This window comes from Camelus ferus, chromosome 11, assembly GCF_009834535.1.
Source record: "Camelus ferus isolate YT-003-E chromosome 11, BCGSAC_Cfer_1.0, whole genome shotgun sequence".
In the NCBI taxonomy this organism is placed as follows: Eukaryota; Metazoa; Chordata; class Mammalia; order Artiodactyla; family Camelidae; genus Camelus; species Camelus ferus.
In genome coordinates this window covers 616,957-640,326 of record NC_045706.1, presented here as the reverse complement: position 1 = coordinate 640,326, position 23,370 = coordinate 616,957, and the positions used below count along the sequence as shown (strand labels likewise).

General features: G+C 54.9%; 1 protein-coding gene across 1 annotated transcript in view; it reads right to left on the bottom strand.

Annotated features, from left to right (window-relative positions):
- CFAP46 (cilia and flagella associated protein 46) overlaps positions 1-5,524 on the bottom strand; it is a 90,817-nt gene extending 85,293 nt beyond the window's left edge. The window contains exons 1-4 of the mRNA XM_032492048.1: positions 5,466-5,524; positions 2,652-2,963; positions 1,748-1,807; positions 600-1,534 (exon numbers count right to left, since the gene is read on the bottom strand). Of these exons, the coding sequence (XP_032347939.1) occupies positions 600-648 (49 nt within the window). The 5' untranslated portion in view covers positions 649-1,534; positions 1,748-1,807; positions 2,652-2,963; positions 5,466-5,524. The remainder of the gene's footprint in view (positions 1-599; positions 1,535-1,747; positions 1,808-2,651; positions 2,964-5,465) is intronic.
- Positions 5,525-23,370: the final 17,846 nt, after the last annotated feature.

Genomic DNA, 23,370 nt, shown 5'->3' with positions numbered 1-23,370 from the left:
AAGCACCCACTGTGCCACTGGGCAACAGCGGGACATCAGAAGGGCCCAGGAGGGGCTGGGGTCAGGCAGGCCCGCCCACGGCTGTGCCCTCTTCTGTGGCCCAGCACCAGCACCCGCCGGCCTTCGGGGGTCGGGGAAGCCAGGGCCAAGGTGCCTCCCAGCACAGCCCTGCGGACCCTGCAGCCCTGCGGGGCACTGGGGTCAAGCTCTAGAAGAAGTGGGAGGTGAATAATTCTTGAGGAGCAGTTTAGAATGACAAAAGCCTTCTTAGAAAGGCGCCTTGGTGTGCCCTGGTCAGGCAAACCCAGGAAGTGCTGGCTTCAAGGGGCCACTGGATCAGGCCAGGCAGGGGTCAGCAGGGGGCAGAGGGGTCCTGGCGGGTCTGAAGGCCTCCCCAGGATCACGGTCCGACAGCTCGGGCCCTCCTCTGGTCAGGACGTGCGCGGGCCTAGAGGACAGGGTAGCGGAGGTCCCGGGGCCTGGGGGGGTGGAGGGGGAGGGTCACGGCCGGTCCGGGCCTCCCCAGGGGCTGGGGTCGTGGCCCGGCTCGGGGGTCCCCAGGGGCGGGGGGCGGGCGGTCCCCGGCCTCCTCCGCCCACCCTGCTGGCTCTCGGCGCGGGCCAGCTCCTGCGTGATGACCAGGTCCATGGCGCCGTCCAAGGTCCCCGCTGCCCACCGTCCGTTGGCCTTCAGGCGTTAGGACCAGCGGTTGCCTAGCGACGGAGAAGGACGCGGACCGGCCCTACGGGTCGGCGGCGGGCCCAGACTTGTCGGGAGGCGAACGCCCCAAGGGCCCCACCGCGCGCCCTCCGCGCGGAGAGGCTATGGGGCGGGGACGCCCACCAGGCGGGCGGCGCGGCCTCTGCCCCGCCCCCCGCCCCGCCCACCCCCCGACGAGGCTGCACACCGGAGCTGCCCCGGGTTCTGCACTGAGCTCTGGTCCTGGGTCCCTGCGGGTCCAGGATGCCCCCGCATGCCAGCCCTGGCCCTCGGCTGATGCCCCTCGCAGTCTCCCAGGAAGCGGTCCTGCGTTCCTTGGCTCTCTCATTCATTTATCCTGCACGCGCTATTCGCCCCCTGCCGTTGGCCGGGGCCGAGCAGGGCGGGACCGGCAGCGGCGTGGCCGGGCCGCCCCCGCGGGGAGAGGACGTCACACAAACACAGCACTGTGTGCCTGCGGTGCCGCCGGGGGAAGCACAGGGAGCCTGGCAGCTTGTACAGGGGCTGGTCCCGAGCTGGGGTGTTGGGGAGAGGGCTCCAAGGGCAGGACGGGTGGACTGAGGTCCGAAAGAGAAGGGAGGGGCTGCACAGAGAAGTAGGGGAGAGGACTGGAGAGAGAGACGTCTGCCAAGGCCGGAGGGGTCAGCTGGGGCAGAGCGCTGCGGCTGGGGGGCAGGCAGGCGTTCCCCTTCCTACTGCTTTAAACGGTGGGTGTGGGTGAGTCTGAGCAGTTCTGTGGGTACCAGGTGAAGACTGGCTTGGAGAGGCTGAGGGTGCCGAGCATCGCAGGGTCAGCGAGCAGGGAGGCCGCCGGCTGGCTCACATGGTGAGGGCAGGAAGGGAGAGCGGGTCTGGGTGATGGGTGTGGGGCCAGGGAGGGCCAGGGGGTGAGTGGCACAGGGTCTCCACACCCACAGGGATAGCTGGGCTGTGACCCACATGGGAACTCCGGGAGAGGACCACGGTGGAGGGCTCAGGAGAACACCGGGCATCCTGTCTGGGACACGCGGGGCCCTGCGGTACTTACAGCTAATGTTTGTAGGCGGCGTCTGAGATGAGAGAGAAGGTCCGGGCTGGAGGTGCAGGCCTGTGAACAGGTGTGCAGAAGTGATGGTGTGTGGGTGTGGGGAGAGACAGCCTCTGAGACCCGAGCCAAGGGCAGAAGGGAGAGTGCTGGGGAGACAGAAGGGGGATGGGGGAGACGGCCGCCGGCAGCTGTGCAGGGCTGCGTCCAGAAGCCCAGGGAAGGGCCTTTGGAAGGGGAGAGAGGCACCAGCAGCAGGTCAGGTGCGGCCCAGATGGCAGCGAGGGCGCACTGAGAAACCGCTGTCGGCTAATCACAGGGAGGCATGGAGGCATCGTGACTCAGGAGTAACCTTCTCTAAGTGGCAGGGGGTGGGGGTGGTGCTGGAGGAGGCGGAGGGAGGGAGGGAGGGAGAGGAGGTGGGGAGAAAGACTTGGATCTGTTACTCAAGAAGTCTGGCTCTTAATTGGGAGGAGAGAGACTGGCGGGGGTGGGGGGTTGGGGGTTGTAGATAACATAAGGTCTTTGGTATCTGGGAGGGGCTTTTTAAAGGTATGAGACAAGCACTTTTCAAGCTGATGCGTCTTTATTTGCAAATGGAATGATCCTGTTCGTAAAAACAAACCCTGTGGCGTCTACAAAAATTCTGCAACTACTAGTAAGTGAATTTAGCAAGGAGCGGGATACATCAACACATGAAAATCAATTGTGTCGGTTCATACTGGCAGCCACAGAGAAGGGCGGAGACACACCATTTAAAATAGCACCAGAACCAAACTACTTTGGGATGAGTTTGACAAAAGATGTGTCAGTGCTGCTGCACTGAACACTACGAAACTTCGCTGCAGAAACGACAGAAGACCCACGTGAAGGGAAAGGTGTGCCGAGCCCACAAACTAGAACTCACCTGTGACACGGCCTTTCTCCCCAGCTTCATCTTTCCACTCCGTGCAACCTCAGTCGGCACTTTTCTGGAAATCAATGGCCAATTCTAAAATTTGTATGGAAACACAAAGGGCCTAGAACGGCCAAGATAATCTCAAGGAAGCAGAACAAAGTTGGAGGACGCGCGCTGCTGGATGTTGAGACGTGCTGTACTGCTGCAGAATTTCAGACAGCGCGGCGGTGGTGAGAGACGGATGAACAGACCAGTCGGGAAGAAGAGAGTTCAGAGCCGGGTCCACGTGGGTACAGTCCACTGATTTTGACAGACGCATCACTTCAAAGGAGAAAAGGAAAGTCTTTTCAATAGGTGATATCAGAACAGCTGGACAGTGAAGAACCTGGAGCCCCAGTCACACCATGTGCAGAACTAACCAGAGATGGATGGTAGACTTAAAAAGTAAAATTTAAATATGTGCAGCTTCTTGAGTCACAAAATATTTCACTGGACAGCCAAGCAGACAGAAGCTTGGAGCAGACGGAATTTTCTTGGGTGGGGAATAAAAAGTGGCATAAAGGGGCAAGAAATGAAGCTATCCTTGTCAAAGTGAAACCTCTGCTCTTTGAAAGCTGTTGTTAAGAAAATGAAAAGTCAAGCTGCCAACCAGTTGCAAATAGTCACAGTAATTACGTCCAACAAAGGCCACGCGTCCAGGTTGCAGGAAGAAGCACTCGTGTGGGGGTGTTCTCAGCGGCTTTATTCTGAACAGCCCCAAGTGAAAGCAGCCCAGGCACCCAGCAGTGGACAGGCGTGGCTGGGTCCCAACGGCCACGACTCAGCAGCGAAGCAGTGTGAACCAGCCACACGACGCCAGGATGGGTGGCTCGGAGCGTCGGTGAGCAAAAAAACCAGGTGTAAAGGCCTCCCGTGGGACCCTGTTTCCAGGCAATTCTAGGACAGCCACTGGGGGGCGGGAGCTCACGCGGAAGAGGTGATGGACAAGGTCCAGGCTTGACTGGAGTGTCAGGCACGTGGTCATGCGTATACATTTTTCAGAACCCAGTGAAGTGGGCGTTTAAAGTGGAAGCATCTTTCACTGCACTGACAGCCAAGCCAGACTGAATGGTCAGCCGGGAGCCATAGGCTGACGTGAGCTCCCACTCAGAGAGCAGGGGGTCCTGCGCCACGCAGGTGGACGGGGACCAGAAGGTCAGGGGCGGGCGCTTTGCCCAGGAAGCTGAGGGAGACCAGGTGGTCTCCGGGGAATTGGGTGTAGGAGGGGAGTGGGTGACAGGAGACTCTGTGGGCAGAGCCAAGGCCCTGGGGTTGGGGTCTGTGACCGACCCCTGAGTGGCACCCCTGTCCCAAAGAGGCTCCCGCAGGCCGCTGCTGCTTGTGTCCAGGATAAGAGAAGGTCCCCTGGGGGCCCCTGTGGGTGGGAGGCTGAAGGAACAGGGTAAGGTCAGTGCAGGATTCGGGCAGAGTGCCCGCACACTAGACATGGAGGTCACCGGGAGGGAGAGCTGGTCGGCAGGGAGAAAGCAGGCGTTGCATTGCCCTGGGCCATGCCGGGCCCCCATGATGTGACGAGGAGCACTGAGCCAGGGGCCCCAAGGGCAGGACAGCTGTGAGACAGCACCAGGTGGGGGGGGGGGGCTGGGGGGCTCGGGGGCCTGGCCAGAAGAGCCCAGTAGGTCAGACTGAGAGCAGGAGAGCCCCGTGGGCAGTTTTCTTTTTTTTTTTTGGTTTAACTTTTAATTAATTAATTTATTTTATTAATAGATTCTATTTTTTAGAGCAGTTTCAGGTTCACAGCAGAATTGAGCAGAAAATAGAGAGTTCGCCCATAGCCCTCCCCACCCACAAGTACATACCCCCCTACCCTCAGCCTCCCTCATCAGGGTGGCGCCTGTGGTACAATCGATGAACCAACACGGACACATCACTGTCAAACACAGTCCACAGTTTAAATGCGGGTTCACGCTAGATGTTGTGCGTTCTGTGGGCTTTGACAAATGCACACTGACATGCAGCCACCACTACAGCATCACACAGAATAATTTCATCGCCCTAAAAATCCCCGTGCTCCATCTGTTCATCCTCCCTCCCCCCCCCCCGAACCCCTGGAAACCACAATCTTTTTATTGTTCCTGTAGCTGTGCCTTTTCTAGAATGCCATTTGGTTGGAATTGTGCAGTTTGTAGCCTTTTCAGACTGGCTCCTTTCGTTTAGGAATGTGTCTTTTAAGTCTCTTCCATGTCTTTCATGGCTTGATAGATCTTTTTTTTTACTGCACATATATTTTTAAATTTGCATATATGTACTGTTCATTGTTTCTAAGAACGTTTAGAGGTTTAGCTTTTTAAACTTACCTAGTTATCAAAGGAATAAAGCCAACCACAAACTAAAAATTAATTCAGAAAATACATACACCCTGCTATTAACAGCAACATTATTTATAATTGCCAAGACATGGAAGCACCCCAAGTGCGCATCAATGGTGCAGTAGATAATGGAGATGCAGCATATATACACGTAATGGAATAGAGCTCACCCATAAGAAGGAAGGATATTTTGCCATTTGCAGCCCTTCATTCACTTTTTTTCACTTCAAAAACCAGAATTTTGTAACTGGCATAAACATTTCCATTATATCAAAAAAACAAAATGCCTAGAAATAAACTTAACCAAGGAGGTTACCTGTACTCTGAAAACCGAAATGACAGAAAGAAATAGAAAGATTTCTTGTGCTCTTGGACTGGAAGAATCAACACTATCACAACGGCCACACACCCCAAAGCAATCCACAGACCCAACACAACCCGTCAAAATACTCACGACATTCCTCACAGAACTAGAGCAAACAATTCCAGAATTTATAAGGAACCACAAAAGACCCCCAACAGCCGAAGCAATCTTTTGTAGGTCTCTCTCTTTTTTTCTTTTCTTTTTGTTCTTTTCTTATGGTTTGAGGACTAGAGAAGGTCCTTTAACATTTGTTGTAAAGCTGGCTTGGTGGAGCTGAAATAGTTTAGCTTTTGTTTATCTGTGAAGCTTTTGATTCCTCCCTCCAGTAGCCTTGCGGGACAGAGTGTTCTTGGCTGGAGGTTTTTCCCTTTCATCACTTGAAGTATATCTTGCCACCCCCTTCTGGCCTGTAGCGGTTCTGCTGAAAAATCAGCTGATAACCTACGGGAATTCCCTTGTGTGTTATTTGTTGCTTTTCTCTTTAATTTTAGTATTTTCTCCTTATCCTTAATTGTTGTCAGTTTGATGGCTGTGTGCCTTGGTGTGCTCCTCTCTGGGTTGGTCCTGTGTGGAACTCTGTGCTTCCTGGACTTGGATGACTTTCCTTTCCCATGTTGGGGACGTTTTCAGTGATTATCTCTCCAAAAATTTTCTCAGGTCCCTTGTCTCTTCTCTTTCTGGGACCCCTATAATGCGAATATTAGTGCGCCTCATATCTCAGCGTTCTCTTAAACGATCCGTGTTTCTTTTCTTTCTTTTTTCTGCTCTGCAGCAGTGATTTCCACTCATCTGTCTTCCAGCTCACTGATCCCTCCTCCTGCCTCACTTAGTCTGTTCTTGGTTCCTTCTAGTGTGTTATTCATTTCAGTGATTTTATTCTTCAACTCTGTTTGGGTGTTCTTTACCTTTTCCAACTCTTTGCTAAAAACTTCACTCTGTGCATCTATAGTCCTCTTGAGTTCTCTGAACATCTTTGACAATATTACTTTAAACTCTTTCTCAGATAAACTGCCTATCTCCTCATCACTTATCTCTTCTTCTGGGACTTTATCTTGTGCCTTGGCCTCATATTGCCTGTCTTTCTATTTGTATTTTTAGGTAGGTCAGTTACATTTCTCGACCTTGGAGAGGTGGCCCTCTCTGGGAGACGTCCTGTGTGTCCCAGCAGTGCACTCCTCTCTTGTCACCCAAGGGCCAGGGTCCAGCAGGTCCTAATGCAGTCTGGCCTGTGTTTGTGGGCTGGTGTTTTCTTATTTCTGGTACCTGCCCCTGGTGGATGAGGCTGGACTAGAGGCTTATGCAGGGTTCCTGGCAGGAGGAGCCAGTGCCTGCCCACTGCTGCGTGAAGTTTGGTCCTGGGCCTCTGGTGGGTAGGTCCTGTCTAGAGGCCTTCGTGGCTCAGGAAGTCTGCTAAGGGGTGGGGCTGTGTTTCCACCCTGCATGTTGTTTGGCTTGAGGCTTCCCTGCAGGCTGTTGGTGTGGGTGGTTTTAAGGTCGGTAGCTGAGGGGCGGCAGAAGCATCTCTCCTTCACCTTGCCTCCCAGGCTTTAGGGTGATCTTTTCTTACTCTCTTCTCCTCTGCTTCCTCAGGAACAGACCCCAGTTTTTGGCAGGTACAAGACTTCCCCAGTTCCCACCCCCGTCGTAGCCAGTGTGACCAAGTGACACAGTTCTGGTCACTGTAAAACAGCCTTAGGGGAGTGTTCTCAAAGGAAGAGCAGCCCCTTCTTTAGTCCTTCCTTTTCTCTGCTGGTGGAAGAGTGGCTATGAAGACTGGAGCTTGAGCAGCCATTTTGTGCTGTGAGGAGGAAAGCTCTGTGCTGGGATGAAGGAGCCTGGGTCCCCTTGTGTGGGCAGCTGCTCGGTCCTGGGTGGCCTCATGTGAGAAGGAAGTAGACTTCTCTCTTGTTAAATACACAGTTGCTTTGTGTTTCCTGGGACGCTCCCAACCACTGTCCTCACCAGGGCATTAGCTTTGAAGGTCAAGAGGGAAACGCAGAGAAACAAGCAGTGGGAGGGAGGGGCAGATGTCTGACACGTTCTCTGCCCAGTGTCTGACGAGTGTCCGAGCTTTCTTAGGTGAGATGTAGCACCCAGCGTGTGATGAAGTATGGACACACGTATGTGTGTGATGAGAGGTGTTCTGCCCGGGTATCGTTGTGGGACCTGGACTGCACTTTCCCTCAGGGTCCAGAATCTGCATCGTCTTGAAGAGAAGCTCAAGTCCGTGTCCGGTCAGCCCACTCTTAGCTCTCACAGATGGCTCCCAAACGTGTCTCTGTTAATCCAGAAAGGCAGTGGCACCGTGCACACAGAAGTTATAAAATATTTATTCCCACGAAGGAAGCATCTCGCCAACATTGTGCAGTAAGAGACTTTAAATCCTAGGGCATTAAATATGAAAACTCGCGTTCCCAGTTCTATGGCAGCCTTAGTATTAAGGGTGGAAAACACAGTTATTTTTTGCTGGATGTTGTTTCATTTGGCAAAGACAGTTTGTGTCGGGCCCAGCCTGCACTTTGCTTGTTTTGCCCAGGAATCAAGTTGGAAGTTGTGGGGAGCCATGCGTTTTCCCCCTGAAATTCTCCTTCCCCTCCCTCCAAACAGCCTGCTGAGTGAGGAGGAGCCGGGAGAGAAGGCCAGGCGCCCGCCCGCCCGCCCGGCTAGGGTGTGCCGGCTGCGCAGCGGGGCATCACTGCAGGGCCTGGCACCTCGCCCGCCCCATCGGTTTCCAGACCCACCTGGGCCCACCTGGAGCCGGAGGCCCTGGCGTGCCCTGCCTGCGGCCGGTGCAGCACCTGGGCCGCCACGTGCCCACACGCAGGCCGGCCGCGTGGTCCGCGAGGGTGGGCGAGGGCCGCCGAGGGCTCCCACAGCGAACGGTCACATAATGAAGTTTTTCGTAGAAGAGCCTTGTTTCATCCAAATTGTAATATGGGTGGAGCTGAGCAAAGCAGCCTTTTACCTTCGTTTTCCAGATAAGCCTCTTTTCTTCTTACTTCCTGTCTGTATCTCTCTTGTTTTCCTGACTGGATTGGCCAACTTACTAGTTTTTAAAAAATTTTGTTGTTTTCCTTTTTTTTAAAGAATCAGCTTTTGGATTTATTTATTGATTCTATCATTCTCTGTTTTCTAAATCCTTCCTCTTTTCTTTAGTTCTTTCCTTGCCCTTCTGTCTGCTTAACTTGCCTGAAGTTGCTCTTCTTCAATTAGATGCTTGTTTGTTATTTTCGTCTTTTCTTGTTATTGCAAGTAAACAAGACTGAATTTTCATCAAATATTCTTTTAGTTGCAGATGTGTAGTGTAAAAGTTTAATTCTCAAAATGTTCAAACGTGTTTTTACACAAATAGCTGTGGGTGGGTAGCTGTGCGGCAAAGTGCCCTTCACCCCACTGACGAGGAAGCCGTGGCTCAGAGGTGGGAGGACCTGGGACCCCGTCAGTGGGGAGGGGTCAGTGAAGTAACACCCCGCGTCAGAGCCAACCTGGTGTGTGTCTCGGGGGCAATGCAGGCACAGCCTTGGGTCACTTCTCTGCCTTTCCACAAGGTGACCTCTGACTTCCCAGGGTCACGAGAGGAGCCCCCCAAGCTCTGCCCCGTGTGGGGCCCACGAGGGCGCCGGCCGGACCCTGAAATCACAGCCTTCCCGCCGCCTTATCTCCAGCTTCCCGTGTGTCTCCCTGGGTGGCGGGCCCCCGCCCCCGCCACCCTTTCTAGAACTCTGCAAGGAGAGCCCTTCTTCCCTCTTCGGCGCAGTGGTTTCGTACGGAGGTTCGAAGGCTTTGTGTTTCCTGGTGGTGTTTTACCTTTGCGTGGCGTCGCCTTGTGAGCACAGAGCACTGCCCGGCTGCACCTGCTCTGGGATCTACTGAGGTGCCTTTGGGCCCGGATGTGCGGCCAGTTCTCGTGACTGTGTTCTGGGCGCTTGGGAAGCACCTGACACGTGTGGGTCAGACCTGTGCCGACCGCCTGCTCAGGCCTGTGTGTGTGCTGTGAGGACGGCGTGCCCGCCAGGGCGCCTCTGCCTGGTCCTCCCTGCCGGCCTCAGGCTCCCCTGCTCTCAGCGCCCCGGTCCCACGCCACGGGGCACGTGGGTGTCGGCGGCCGTTCCGTCCGTGCTGTGGGCGCTCACCTCCATCCCTTTGCTCATGGCTTTTGCCTGGAGTCTGGCCTGGTCTGATACGAGGATCACGGCTTTGCTGTCCCTCAGGGATTTGTGTCTTCGTGGTTCAATTTACCTGCAGTCAAACGCGCAGGCTCCAAGCGTCACGTTCAGGTGGGTTCTGACAAGCGCACACAGCCCTGTAACCCCACCCCCACGAGGCCCCTGATGTCCCTTCCCAGCAGATCCCATCCTCCCCCAGGACAGCACCACTGCACTGTCCAGCCCCACGTTTGCCTGGTTCCAGACTCCATCAGCCATCTGGCTCTTTCTCCCTCAGCGTTACGTTCCTGGGTCTCGTCCACGAGGTCACCTGTGGTGACAGCATCTCGCGCACGCAGCCGCGTGGTCCTCTGTGTGCTTGCACCTGAGATGGGCAGCATCCCCCTGTCCAGGGGCTTGGGGGTGTTGGTCTGGGCGTCATGAATAAGGTCACCGTGATCCGCGTGCGCCTCTTCCTTGGATGTTTGCTGTCGTTTCTTGTGGGCAAACGCTGAGCTGTGGAATGTGAGTCACAGCGTGGGTGTTCGCTCGTGTCATGAAAACTGCAAGCCATCTTACAAAAGGCTGCACCGTTCGACGTTTCCACCAACAGCGCAGAATATTCCAGTTGCCCCAGGTATTTGGTCAGATTTGGTGTCACCCGTCCGTCTTTTATTTCAGCCGTCCTCCTGGGGTGAAATGGCATTTTGTGATTTGAATTTGCACTTCCTTAATGACTAACGCTCTCGGGCACTTTTCACACGCTTTGATCTTGTGAGGTGTCTGTTCAAGGTCACCTTGGTTTCCCCGAGAACTGCCTGTTGCGTCCAGGGTTTCAGATCATTAGCACAGGATTGTGCCAAACACAGTCTGCGGGCCAGCTCCCCGGGCCCGTGGTTAGACTCCCCTTTGCAGCAGCCATTCTGGACGTTGGCTTTTCCTTTGATTTGTTGTTTCCCTCGATTCAGTTACCAGGTGGTTTAGGGATTTCACTGTGCTTCCTCCGTCCCTCCCTCCCTCCCTTTCTCCCTCCCTCACTTCTTCCCTCCCTCCCTCCCTTCCCTCCCTTTTTAAAAAGATCTCCGACAAGATGGCGAAGCAGCAGGTCTGTGGGCCCTCGCAGACCCCAGCCCTTGGGCACTCCCCAACCCACTGGACGTCAGTCAGAGGGAAGGGGCTGGCGCCCTGGAGATGGGGTTCAGGGGACAAGGCCAGGCTCAGAGAGCGGGCGCAGTGAGGCTCCCCGCCTGTTTCTCTGGCCGATCGTGCTCACACCGCTGACGTCGTGTGGCCGCTTGCACCCCTGAGGGTGGCCGGGGGTGGGGAGAGACTGGCCTCCCTCAGCACCGGCCAGGGGCGCGGGCGGTCCCAGCGCGGGAGCTGTGCGGGCGTGGCTGCCTCCCTTCTCTGCCCCCCGGTGTGGGCGTCACCCCATGGGCACAGCGGAGGCTGGCTCCCCAGGGCGCGCTGCAGCACGGCCGCCTGCTTCGTGGGCCTGGCAGAGACCCAAAGGCAGGCCAGGGAGTAGGGGCTTCCTAGTGGGAAGAGAGCTCGGGGTCCCCCCTCCGGGAGGCGGGGTCCTCGAGGCTGGTTAGGGATGCGTCATGACCTTCTCCGGTGGATCCTGAGTTGGAAGAGAGACAGTTGCTGGCCGTGTCCTGGTGGGGGTGGCCCCATGGCTGCAGGCTGTGGGTCAGAGTTCCGTTGTCAGGTGGGATCCAGCTGTCCTCTGTGGTAAGTTTGGGCTCTCAGAGTTTCTGAGGGTCCCGCCTGAGATCCCCCCCTCAGGTGCAGAGCCCTGGGCTCCCGTTGGCGTGCCCTCACACCGCCGCCCCTGGAGCCTGGCTCCTGGACTTCCTGTGCCGTGACCCGGCCGCATTCCCTCTGCTTCTGGCCGAGCCTGGTCCTCGGTGCTGCTCCTTCTCTAGTGGACATTGGGGCAACTGACCAAGCCCTGTCCCCTGGAGCTTGGTCCTGACCACTGACCAGAAAGGCGCAGTGGCTGTGAGACGCAGGGCCCAGCAGCCCGCCCTGGAGGAGGCGCCCGGGCAGCCCTGGGCTCAGACCAGCAGTGTGGCCCGGGGAGCAGTGTGCTTCCAGGCCGTTTGCTGGCCTGCTGGGGGGCCGGGCGCCGGCGACTCCATCCGGGTTAAGCTTGTGTCTGCTGTGCAGCTGGGGCCCTGGCCCAGCTCTGTGTCTGCTTTGTGGGAGTCTGGGGTCATTCTGTTCCATTCTGGGGACTAGTTTTTCCCCCTGCGGACACATTTCTCTCCTTGAGCATCAAAGGCCCAGTGACCACCTGGGCCAGAGGCTCCACCCGCAGTGCAGGGGTGACTGGCCAGCCGCCTCCTCCGGGAGGCCCATGCCACCCTTCTGGCTGGCAGTGCTGGTAGGGGGTCTTCTCTGGGCTGGACGTTGGACATCCCTGCACCCGCACGGCTGACCCCTGCCTGGACTTAGTGTAAAGCCTGACCACGTTTAGAACCACAGCATGTTAAAGACCCAGGACCGGGGCCCTGCCTCTGTGTGATGACTGGTGTCCTGCAGATCAGGGCCTGTGCCAGGTCCACGACCGACAAAGGGACTCACCAGGGCTGGGGGTCAGAGGGTGTTCCCGCAGGACCGCAGACCCCCTTCTGGACTCAAGCAAAGTTGGCAGGTCGGATGTCAGACTGCTGGGTTCCTGGTCTTCGCCGGCTGTTGGCTGACTGGCTGACCCCCGCGAGGGCCTGGATATGTCTTTGAGCCACCGAGTCGGTCGCCCCGGCACTGGGTGAAGTGGAAGACCGGACGCAGCAGCACTCCCTCCTCACCCGCTGACCCTGCCTGGCGACGGGGAGGGCAGAGGCCTGACTCCACCCTCGTCACCCGCTGGCCCTGCCTGGCGACGGGGAGGGCAGAGGCTTGACTCCACTGCCCCATGGGCACCAGGCCGCCCATCATTTTCAGTTATGCAATTTTTCTGGAGTTGGGCTCCTGTTTGATGGTTCCGGCCCCTGGTCCTGCCCAGGAACTGGCCAGGGTTGCGGCTCGGCCAGGGCCAGTGCCAGGGCCGGGGGGTGGGGCTGGGTCCAGAGTGGAGGCCTGGATTCCCTCCCTTGGGATGCCTCTCGGTGTCTGTCCCCGTCCAGAGGCACGGCCCCTGGGACGCACATCTGCAGGAAGTGACTTGGGGGCAACCTCCTGCCCAGCTGACCCAGGCCCTGCTCAGCCCCGTCCCGTGTCCCCCTTTGAGGACAGAAGTGCCGTGTGGCGGAGGGGCCAGCACCGTCTCGTCAAGGGGCGCTGGACGGGCCCAGGCCCTGCGAACGTTGGGAGCTGGAGCCGCTCCTGGATGTCAGCCTTGTCCCCGTCACTTCTGGGTCAGGGTTCATCGTGGGAGGAGAAGGACCGGCAGGAAGGACCAGCGCCCTCGGGTCCACGGGGCTGCCTGGTGTCCCTGAAGCCAGGACAGGCAGTGCCTGTCCTGTCACTGGGACCCAGTCAGCCTCCGTGCTACAGGTCAGCACAGCTGTGTACAGCCCGACCAACGAGTCACATGCAGGTGACCAGGTGGCCCTGGCTCCCAGGCAAGGAGCACACCTGACCCCCAGACACCAGGACCAGAAGGCCTTGCACAAAACTAGGAGCCGTGTGGCCACAGGCTGGGGCCTCGTGCTGTAGGTGCAGTGAGGCCCGGGAGGGCGCAGGAGCTCTGCGGCCACCGTGGAGCCCCTGGTTGGCCAGGTGCCTGCAGGCTTGTCCTGAGAACAGGCCATCTGGCTGGGCCGGGAGGGGTGCGGAGCCCTGAGTCCCTCCTGGAGAGACTTCAGCGCTCGCATCTGGCCTGACCACCACCTCGCCTTCCCCCCGTGCTCTGTCCTCATGGGGCTCTGCTGTTACCAGCCCTCGGTGTCGCCTGAGCAGGCGTAAGGGGTGAGGGGATGCTTGTGTTTCCAGTCCTCCATCTTTACCCAGAACTGGGGTGGGGCAGACTTAGCAAAAAACAAACATACAAAAAACAAATCCAGTTAAACTTGAATTGTAAATAAAAAATTAATTTTTAGTGTAAATGTGTCCCATAAAATACTGCACTGACCAAATATTGCACGGCTCATATATATATAGTAAAAAATAGTATTTGTTGTTGCCTAAAATTCAAAATTAATGGGGCATCTTATATTCTATCTGGCAACCCTACCCAGACTTTTTGAGCCGAGAATGTTATATTCAGCCCAATTACCTTCCAGCAAACCTGCAAGAACCCAGGAAACATGGTCCCCGAGAGCCCTTCCTGAAGACAAGCGGAGAAGACAGACCGCATCACCAGAGGCGGGGGATCGCACCCCAGGGCGCGGTGGAGCCTTAGGTGGCAGGTCAGGGTGAGTGTTAATGAGAGAAGAGAGAAATCATTTCAGTGACAATACTTGTGAGGGGAAGGAGGGGGAGAGAAGGCAGAAAACAGCTTTAAAAGATCATCTAAAATTGATACGTCGGATAGTAAAAATAGGAGAATATTTAAATGTACAGACAAATCAGTGAAACTTGGCAGGTGGACAGGAGGGCTGGGGGTTTCGAGTGAATACTTCCCGTGACACTGCAGTGACACAGAGACCACAGGGAAGACCTTGCCACAGAGGCGCAGCCTCCACAGAAGGAACACGTAACAAACCAAAGCAGAGAAGTCGCAGGTGATCTGCAGAAAGAAAAAGACAAAAAATACATATAAATATAAAATAGAAGCAAAATAAAGCAGAAGGTAAATTATAATGTGACTGATTTAATATCACGAAGAGGAAAGAGTGCAAACTGAGTGAAAAAGACTCGACTGGGGCCCAAAGCAAACCTGGTTATTTGCTGTTAGAAGAGACATGCGGTTAAGTGAGCCAGGAAGGTCGAACATCCAAGATGAAGCCAAGGCCTAAAAGGAGATGCAGGAGACGGAGGGACAGAGGCTGCCCTGGGGTCAGACAAGGCGAACACCAAGTTCAAGAAGCATCAATCCAAAAAAGTAGAAAAATATTAATACTTTAATTCTGCCTCGGTGAAGGATGGATCAAGTGGACAAATGTCGGATTTCATTTATTAATAAGCCCTCCAATTGAGAGATAAATATATCTCCTGCTGAAAATTCCCTGGAACATTCAATTATTGATCATGAGCGAGGTCACCAACACCCCTCAGCAGAGCCCCCAAAGTAGGGACGGGAGCAGCAGTGTGAGCACCGGACAAAACGGAAGCACGGCTAGAAGTTCAGCCGTGCTACCTGGAAAGAAGTGTCTGTGCCTCACGTGGCTCTCGATCCAAGAAGAAATCGGGACTTAGGTTCATGGAACAGCGTACCTCACAAGACCCAGGAGAGGAAGGGCGTGTATGTCACTGCGGCCATGGTGCTGGGAGGAAAAGTAAGTGTATAATCTCATTATAAACCAGACGTAATATTACACCACGCAACTCACGTTTTAGAAGCGACTGACACTAACCTAAGAAAAGCACAAGGAAGGAATTTAAAAGATAATAACAGAAAATAATTGGAAAACAGAAGAACCGAAGCACAAATAACTAAATCCAACACCTGGTTAGCCTGTCGCTAAGTAAGAAAAAAATGAGGAAGCCGAGTACACAAGATAACAAGTGATAAAGAAGAAACCTCACAGAGATTAAAAATTTTAAATCCTGAGCGAGTGCTTTGCTTTCATGGGTGCTTTTGTAGGAAAATGTGAAGTATGAGAGCTCCCCTCCAGAAGAGATAAAACCTCTCGATGGACCAGTTACCGTAGGAGAAACAGTGAACGTTGTTGAAGAGCTGCCACCCCTGAAAATTAGAGCAGACGACGTCACCGGGACAACGTGCAGTCTTCCAGGAAAAGGGAGCTCGGATGCTGCTTGCAGAAGACGGGAAAGAAGACAGGGCACTGCCACGTTCTTGGGTGGGAGGACTCGGCATTACAAGAGATGAAGCCCTTTAAACACAGTGAGTAGTTACTGCTGTGTGAACAGTCCCTGCGCTGTCCCCAGGAGCCCAACCGAGGGCGTTTGTGAAGGCAGAACAACGCGGGTGCTCGGTTTTGACAAAGGTGACACAAACGTGGGAGCCACAAACCAGTCTTGCTTGTGAGTGTCAACGTGAAAACCTTAAACTAACAAAACACTAGCCAGCAGAGTGTAGTGCCGTAAGGAAGGACTCTCTGTCGAGAGCAGGTGGAATCGTCCTAGGAACTCGACGACGGGTTCGCGCCGGGAAGCCTGCTCCCCTAAGTCAGCAGGTCACAAGCTCCGACAGGAAACACATGACCATTTCCACGGGTGTGGGGAAGACATCTGGTAAAATCCGGCATCCATTCTTGGTTAAAAGCCCTAAATACATTAGGAAGACATGAGCATCTCCCAAGATCCTGCTAAACAGGGCATGTTACAGCCATTAAGTCAGAACGGGACAAAGGTTCTCTATCACTCTGATGTAGTTTGATGCAAGAAAGGAATCAGAGGTGTTCTTTCAGGGTGGTGTGGTTGTGACCTGGACACTCCAGAGACACCATTCCAAATGAGAGGGTACCAGAAGGGCAGCTGCAGAATTATTGAAACAACAAAACTATTGTATTGACTTCCTACAAAAGCAGTGGCCAGTTAGGAGGAAACCGGGGCAACGACCGCATTTACAGGGACCACAGTGACAACAATCGTGCAGATTAAATGCCCAGGAGTAGCCCTAACAGGAAATAGGCAAGATGCTCCTGAAGGAAACTTCAGACTTTGCTGAAAGGTGGAGAAGAAGCCAGAAAAACAAGAAGGACTAGCATACTCTTGGATGGAGAGACTCAGTTTTACAAAGACGTTGTCTCCCTAAGCTGACCGACAGATCTAGGTTCGATGCTACAGGTGACTCAGTAATAACCCCAAAGGGAGGGGTGTGTGTGTAAGAACTGGCCGAGCTCATTCTCAGTCTTGTTTTGAGAAACAGAGGTATGGTTGACCCTTGACAGCTCAGAGGTCAGGGGCACCCGTGGCCCTCGAAGTAGGAAATCCTCGCCCTGCTCTCTGCCTCAGGAGCAAAGGGGTCGATCCGTGACTCGCGAGCGGTCAGGACTCAACCCTAATTCTTTTGATTCCACGTGTTTTGATCCTAATCCATCACAGACTTTCCCCACACTTGGTTAAAGAGCTGTGGAATGAAAATGGAGGTCCTACGTCCCCTGAAAAATCTCCACTTACGTGGACCCTTGAGGTTCAAATGCGTGTTGTTCAAGCATCAGCTGCACATGAATTTTTAAAGCTCTGTAGCAAACCAGGGTTGGACCAGTCCCACCAGAAAACAGACGTTTCATCAAGGCAGGGGAATGAGAACCGCCGGCGGGGCAGCAAGGATCAGTGGCCGGCCCGAGTGCCTGGAACCAGGCTGAAAACCACTGGAAACAGGGCTTAATAATTAAACAGCGGGCTAGAGCGCCACGTGGCGGCCGCAGGCAGTGACAGCGAGTGAGAGCACGGGGAAGCTGGACGCTCTGTGGATGCAAATAATCCACAACCACCCGTAACAGGAAAAGAAAAGCGTTATTTGGGCCAAATGAGGACTGCAGCCCGGGAGACACAGACTCAGAAAGCACTTGAGGCCAGTTCTCCAGACGTCAAGATGGGGCTTGAAAAGGCGAAAGCCGCAGAGCTACCCGCGCGCTCTGTCAGGACTGAGGACTGGTGCTGGCAGGAAGGAAGGTGCTTGTGAGGCGAGGACTGGTTGGGGGGTCCCAAGGGGTTGCCCAGTTGCAGGGGGGCCTTGAGACCTGTGAGGCTGCAGGTGGCAGCTGCTGGCGGTGCTGTTTTGAGAACGGCTGGTTTGGCAGCAGTTCAGAAAATCAAGTTCTCGGTGATGCGGGAACGTGTCTAAAGCCACATCCACGAGGTCCACCCAGCCCCCACCTGGACGCCTGAAACCCAGTGACTCCGCTCTGACCCTCCGGTGCCTCCTCTCCTTGGTGGCTGGAGCAGCTGTGCGGCGTGTGGCGGGCAGGACGTGGCAGGCTGCTCTCGGGCACGGACGCCTCAGGGCAGACCCCGTGTCTGCCAGCGAGGACCCCCCCACCCACACCTCAGGACGCGGGCGTCTCCCAGGCACCTGCTCGCCTCTCACACCAAAATAGTTCGAGAGGAATCAGCAAGCTAAATAGGAAATAAAATGAGGCCAAAAATTCCTGAAGAAAGCAAGAGATTTATAAAAGTTCTTGGTCTGGGTAACCGCTAAGAATGACCGTCAAGGAGAGGTTATTAAGTGCAACACGCAAGCTTCTGATGATAAGTCTCCCTGTAAACAGCTGAAAATACACGTGGACGACCGGGGAGCCCTTCAGTGCGTACGTAGCACAGATACAGGGCTCAGCTCCCTCTGACCCCTCGAGTCAGTGGGGAAACCACCCCCCGCCCAGGCGGAGCGGCGGCCCAGAGAACCAGACTGCATCTTAACCCATTGGTTTCGTGACTCGGAGTCAGCAACAGTCCTGCGGCTCGGGGGGCCGCCCGCCCTGGCCCCTGCCTCCCGGCCCGGCTCCTGTCCCTGCCCGCCTCCCTGCGCAGCCCGGCCCTGCCTGCGGCCTGGTCAAGTGAGGGGGCCCGGGCGTCAGCCCCCTGCAGGCAGGTGCTCTGCTCTCCTGGACGGTGGGAGGGCCGCCCGGGGAGGCCGGGGGGGTGCTGCTGTCGCCTGCTCGCTCTGGCCGCTCCGGAACATCAACGCTATTTTGAAAAGACTGTCTGTGGCCGGTGGCCTCACCCGTGCTGGCGCACACCTGCCTGGCCCTCCAACGTGCCAACCCTCACCTGTGCTAGTCAGACCTGCCCCTGCCAGGGGCCTTTGGTGTCTAAGCTGCGCGGAGGTGGGAGGCGGTGTCACCAGTCAGCGATGTCAGCAAACGTCCTGGGAAGTCGGGGGTGCCTGGTCTGAGCTTGGCTTTAATTAAACTCCCAAGGCTGGGGCAAGAACGAGGCGCCCACGGTCATGACGCGGCAGACCCCAGATGTCAACGTTTCTGCGCAAACCCAGACCCTGGCCAGACGCCTGTGCCCGGGGCCCCAGTGAAGGCCGCTGGGCGCCGACCCCAGCCCCGCGCCCTCTGCCCGATTCTGAGGACGACCACGTGTGAGCCGCACCACACAGCCAGCAGGGCCGCCGCCAAGATCCACGTCTTTCTTCAGTGAACTGGAGGGAGAAACCGGCGTCTGTCTTACTTTTAAAAAGGTGACACGGAGAGGGTCAGGGAAGAGGGCGGCCCGGCCCCGGTGGCCCCGTCACCATTATTTGCTGAAATATTCATGGAAGTCTGGAAAGTGAAGCATGAGTAGTTTGCCCTGCGTTTCATTATTTATTAAGCAAGCGGCTGCTCTCCTGGCCCGGAGCTTCCCGTCTTTTCCAAGAAAAAAGGCAGCCAGGGCAGCAACCCTCTATTTTGAGCGACTGAAATTAAAATTTAAATGGCCTCCCTCCCAAAGTGGAAGCTGAATGAAGTGTTTATAAATGCACATTGACTGAAAATGAAAACTGTATGAGCTTTTTGTTGTTCGATTGCGAACGTCGATTTTGTCCAGGTAACTCTGCCGAGTGGCTCAGAGCCCTGTTTGCTTCTCCACTGCACGGCGGATACCTCGTCCTGCTGAGTCGGCCAGTCCGCCTTCCCGCCGTCCGTCCACCAGACTGTCCCAGCCAGTGGAGTGTCCAGGGATCCTCACTTCCAGGAGAGAAGTTGCCTCTGGATGGATGTGGCCCTGGGGCCCCTTCTCTGAGAGCATCCCCAAAGCCGCGGTCAGGAGGAGGGAGAGGGGCCGGGGGGCCAGGGGGCCGGGGCCCCTGCATGGGTCTCCCAGGCTGCAGCACAAATCAGCACAAACGGAGTGGCTCAAATACCAGAAATGTCCTTGGGGCAGAGAGCAACCATGTTCTGCTCCCTCTGAGGCTCAGGGGGCCCCCTCCTGCCTCTTCCAGCTCCCGGTGGCCCAGGCATCCTTGGCATGTGACCACATGACTGCAGTCTGCCCCATTGTCACCTGATGTCCCGTGTCTCTGTCTCAAATCTCTCTCTCCTGCCTCTCGTGAGGACACCGGGAGCTGGATTTCCGGTCACACTAAATCCAGGGTGATCTCATCTCCGGACCCTGAATTGCACCTGCAAAGACCCTGTTTCCAGATACAGTCACACTCATGGGGACCAGGGGCCACAACTTGGACACATGTTGAGGGACACCATTTAATCAACTGCATGGTGATCCCACGCCGGAGGAGGGGGCTTTAGAGTTGCTGAGGGCTTACTCCAGGTTTATCTCACGATTTTAGTAAAAGGGACCCTGACCTGCAAGGATCCAGTGTTGTTGGGGTGGGGGGCGCCCACCCCATCACCAGGCAGCCCTGCTGGGTGTCCTGCAGCTCAGCCGGGTTCTGACACCACCTGCCTGAGGACGCGTCAGATCCCTCAGGTTCACGGCTCAGTCCTGCAGGACTGCCCCCAACACCGCCCCTCCTCCAGGTGCCAGTCCCAAGTCCAAGTTGTCACCTGGGCTTCTGACCAACTGGCTGTAGATCGGGGGCTCCCACAACCCCTCCCTGGGCTGGACTGATTTCCTACAGCTGCTCACAGAACTCAGAGGAACATTCACTCATGAGATCACTGCTATCTTTGGATGTGACTCCAGGACAGCCAGGTGGAAGAGATGTGGGGACGGGCCCCCACCTCTCCAGGCGCCACTCTCCCCGAATCTCTGTGGTTCACCAGCCCAGAAGTGCTCCAGGCTCTGACCTTTGGGTTTTTATAGAGGTTTCATTGCAGGTGTGGTTGGTGAAACCGTTGGCCGTTGGTGAGCGGTCCTCTCCCCTTCCCGAGGTCTAGGGGTGGGGCTGCAGTTCCAACCCTCTGGTCCTGGGCGGTTGCCTAGTCCCAGTTTCCCTCCCACCTTTCCAACTTGGACTCACTAAGAACGAAAACCGCCCCTTTTCACAAGCTGAAGCCAGACCGGGTGATGCAAACTTTGAAGAAGTCACACAGCAGCTCACGGACCGATGACCTTCGCACCTGCTCTGTGCCGGCCACTCAGAGCCGTCGCCAGGACGCCCGATGACACCACCAACACTGCCCAAATCGCAGACCGGGAGACCCTGGTGGATTGAAGCCGCGTCCTCCTCCCTCCGAAGATGCTCTGATGCAACAACATGGATGGCCCTGGAGGTCATCATTCTAAGGGAAGTGAGCCAGAAAGAGGAAGAAAAACACCATATGAGGTCACTCACACATGGAAACTAAAAGAAAGGGCACAAATGAACTCATCTCGAGACAGACACAGACTCACAGACATAGAAACAAACTTATGATTGCCAGGGGGGAGAGGGTGGGAAGGGATAAATTCAGAGTTCGAAAATTGCCCCTCTTGGGTAGTGATGGAAATGCTAGCTGTCCTGATTGTGGTGCTGGCTCTATGGATGGCTCTATCACTGTTTACCCAATGGCACATCTGAAATGCGTGTAGTTTGCCGCACAGGAACCACACCACAATAAGGGTGTTAAAATAAATAAGTAAAGATGCTTTGCGCTCAAACCCAGGAGCTCCCTCCACTGGCTGCTCGCCACGCTCGGAAATGGGGTTTGTAATTTGCTCTAGTCATGAACATTTGTTTTTCTTTTGTTCCCATAGGTGTGCCTCTACGCACGCACCCGATCGCTGATGCCAGAGTCTGGCCTCACTAACCAGGGCCCATCTGCATCTCTGCATCCTGAGCGAGACACTCAGGTCTGCCTTGTCCTGCGTGATCACCTGCACCGTTCAGTCTGCAAGGCCCTAATGCAAAATTCAAAGGCTTATTTCCATCAGGTCCAAGTAGCTTTCCGCACATCTGCTTCCAACAGAAGACGAGGTGCCCCATGTATGAGAACCTGGAGACACCTTACTGGAAAAGGCATCAGGGAGAACCTGTCCTTGAACCTCCTCGGAGGGAACCCGCCCCCAGCAAGATCTCTGCAGTCACAGCCAGGGCTGCACACTCTTCAGCCAGCCTGTCCTGGCGGCTTAGCCTCAGACAGACGACGCTGCCAGGCGAGCAGGGAAGAGCAGGCGTCACTCCCTCACGTCGAACGTATGCAGAGAGCTCGGGAGAAATCAAAGTCTGGTCGGTCACATGTTATCCAGAAAAATGCAGACTGGCTTGGAAAAGTCAAACCCAAACCTGATTATCATTTAACCAGTTAGTTTAAGGACTTGGCGGAGTGATTGCAGTCGCTGGTTAACGTGGGGCAGGTGGCCTGGGCGTCGCCCTCCCACGGCCGTGCTCCCGGCCTCTCATGCGCCGCACCCCCTCGAAACTCTCAGGCGCCTTCGGTGGCCGCTGGCTCAGCAAGGGAGGGTCGACCTTCAGACGGGAGAAGGAACAACGCTGACTAACGGGTCACACTCTCCGCTCAGCGACAGAGAAGGCCCAAGGAGGGCGACGTGATGGCCAAGGGGCCGGTTTGGTTCGGAAGTGTTCGGTGCTCGATGAAAGACTCATATGAAGTCAAGCTCCCTGAATTTTCTTTCTCCTTTAACCTCCAATGGTTTTCTTAAAGCCCATCTTTGTGTTTCTTAACCTGAAAATTGCTGCAGAGCCCAAGTCAGCTCTTCTGCAGAACGCCCTCGATTTGGGGCGGCGTCCAGGTTTTCTGGTTTCTTCTAGGACAGTTTTGGTAAATTGTGTTTCTCAAGGAGTTTGTCTGTTTCATCTTGGTTATGAAATTTATTGGCGTAAGTTGCCTGTCGTATTCCCGGATAGTGCCTTTTAACAACAAGGGTCGGGTGGCCTCCTCTCCCGCGGCTGAAGCTGTAATTTATGTTCCTCCCCCAGTCGGCCTCACTGGGGATGTGGCGAGACTGTGTCATTCTTTTTAAAGAACCGACGTTTTACTCCGCTGCTTTAAGAAGCCCTCTGAAGAGCTCCCAGCGCAGCTGTGCGTGGCTTCCTTGTGTTTGCCTTTGCTTTGGATTTGTTATGCTTCTTGGGTCTGTGAATTTATGTTTCTCACCAAATGCAGGCAAATGCTGGCCATTATTTCTTAAAACTTCTTCTGCTCCGACCTCTTTCTCCTCGACTTCTGGGCTCCAGTACCTGCGTTAGGACACTTGATATTGTTACTCTCTGTTCATCTCTAAAACTCCTTTTTCTTACGCAGCTTGGTGCAGCCACTGTGGAAAACAGTATGGAGGGTCCTCAAAAGACTAGGAATAGACTTACCATATGACCCAGGAATCCTGCTCCTGGGCTTGTATCCAGAAGGAACCCTACTTCAAAAAGACACCTGCATCCCAATGTTCATAGCAGCACTATTTACAATAGCCAAGACGTGGAAACAGCCTAAATGTCCATCAACGGATGACTGGATAAAGAAGAGGTGGTATATTTATACAATGGAATACTACTCAGCCATAAAAACCAACAAAATAATGCCATTTGCAGCAACATGGATGCTCCTGGAGAATGTCATTCTAAGCGAAGTGAGCCAGAAAGAGAAAGAAAAATACCATATGAGATCGCTCACATGTGGAATTAAAAAAAAAGAACATAAATACAAAACAGAAACAGACTCATAAGCATAGAATACAAACTTGTGGTTGCCAAGGGGGCAGGGGGGTGGGAAGGGATAGATGGGATTTCAAAATTGTAGAATAGGTAAACAAGATTATACTGTGTAGCACAGGGAAATAGATACAAGATCTTATGGTAGCTCACAGAGAGAAAAATGTAACAATGAATATATATATGTTCATGTATAACTGAAAAATTGTGCTCTACACTGGAATTTGACACAACATTGTAAATGATTATAAATCAATAAAAAATGTTTAAAAAATAAATAAAATTCCTTTTTCTTGCT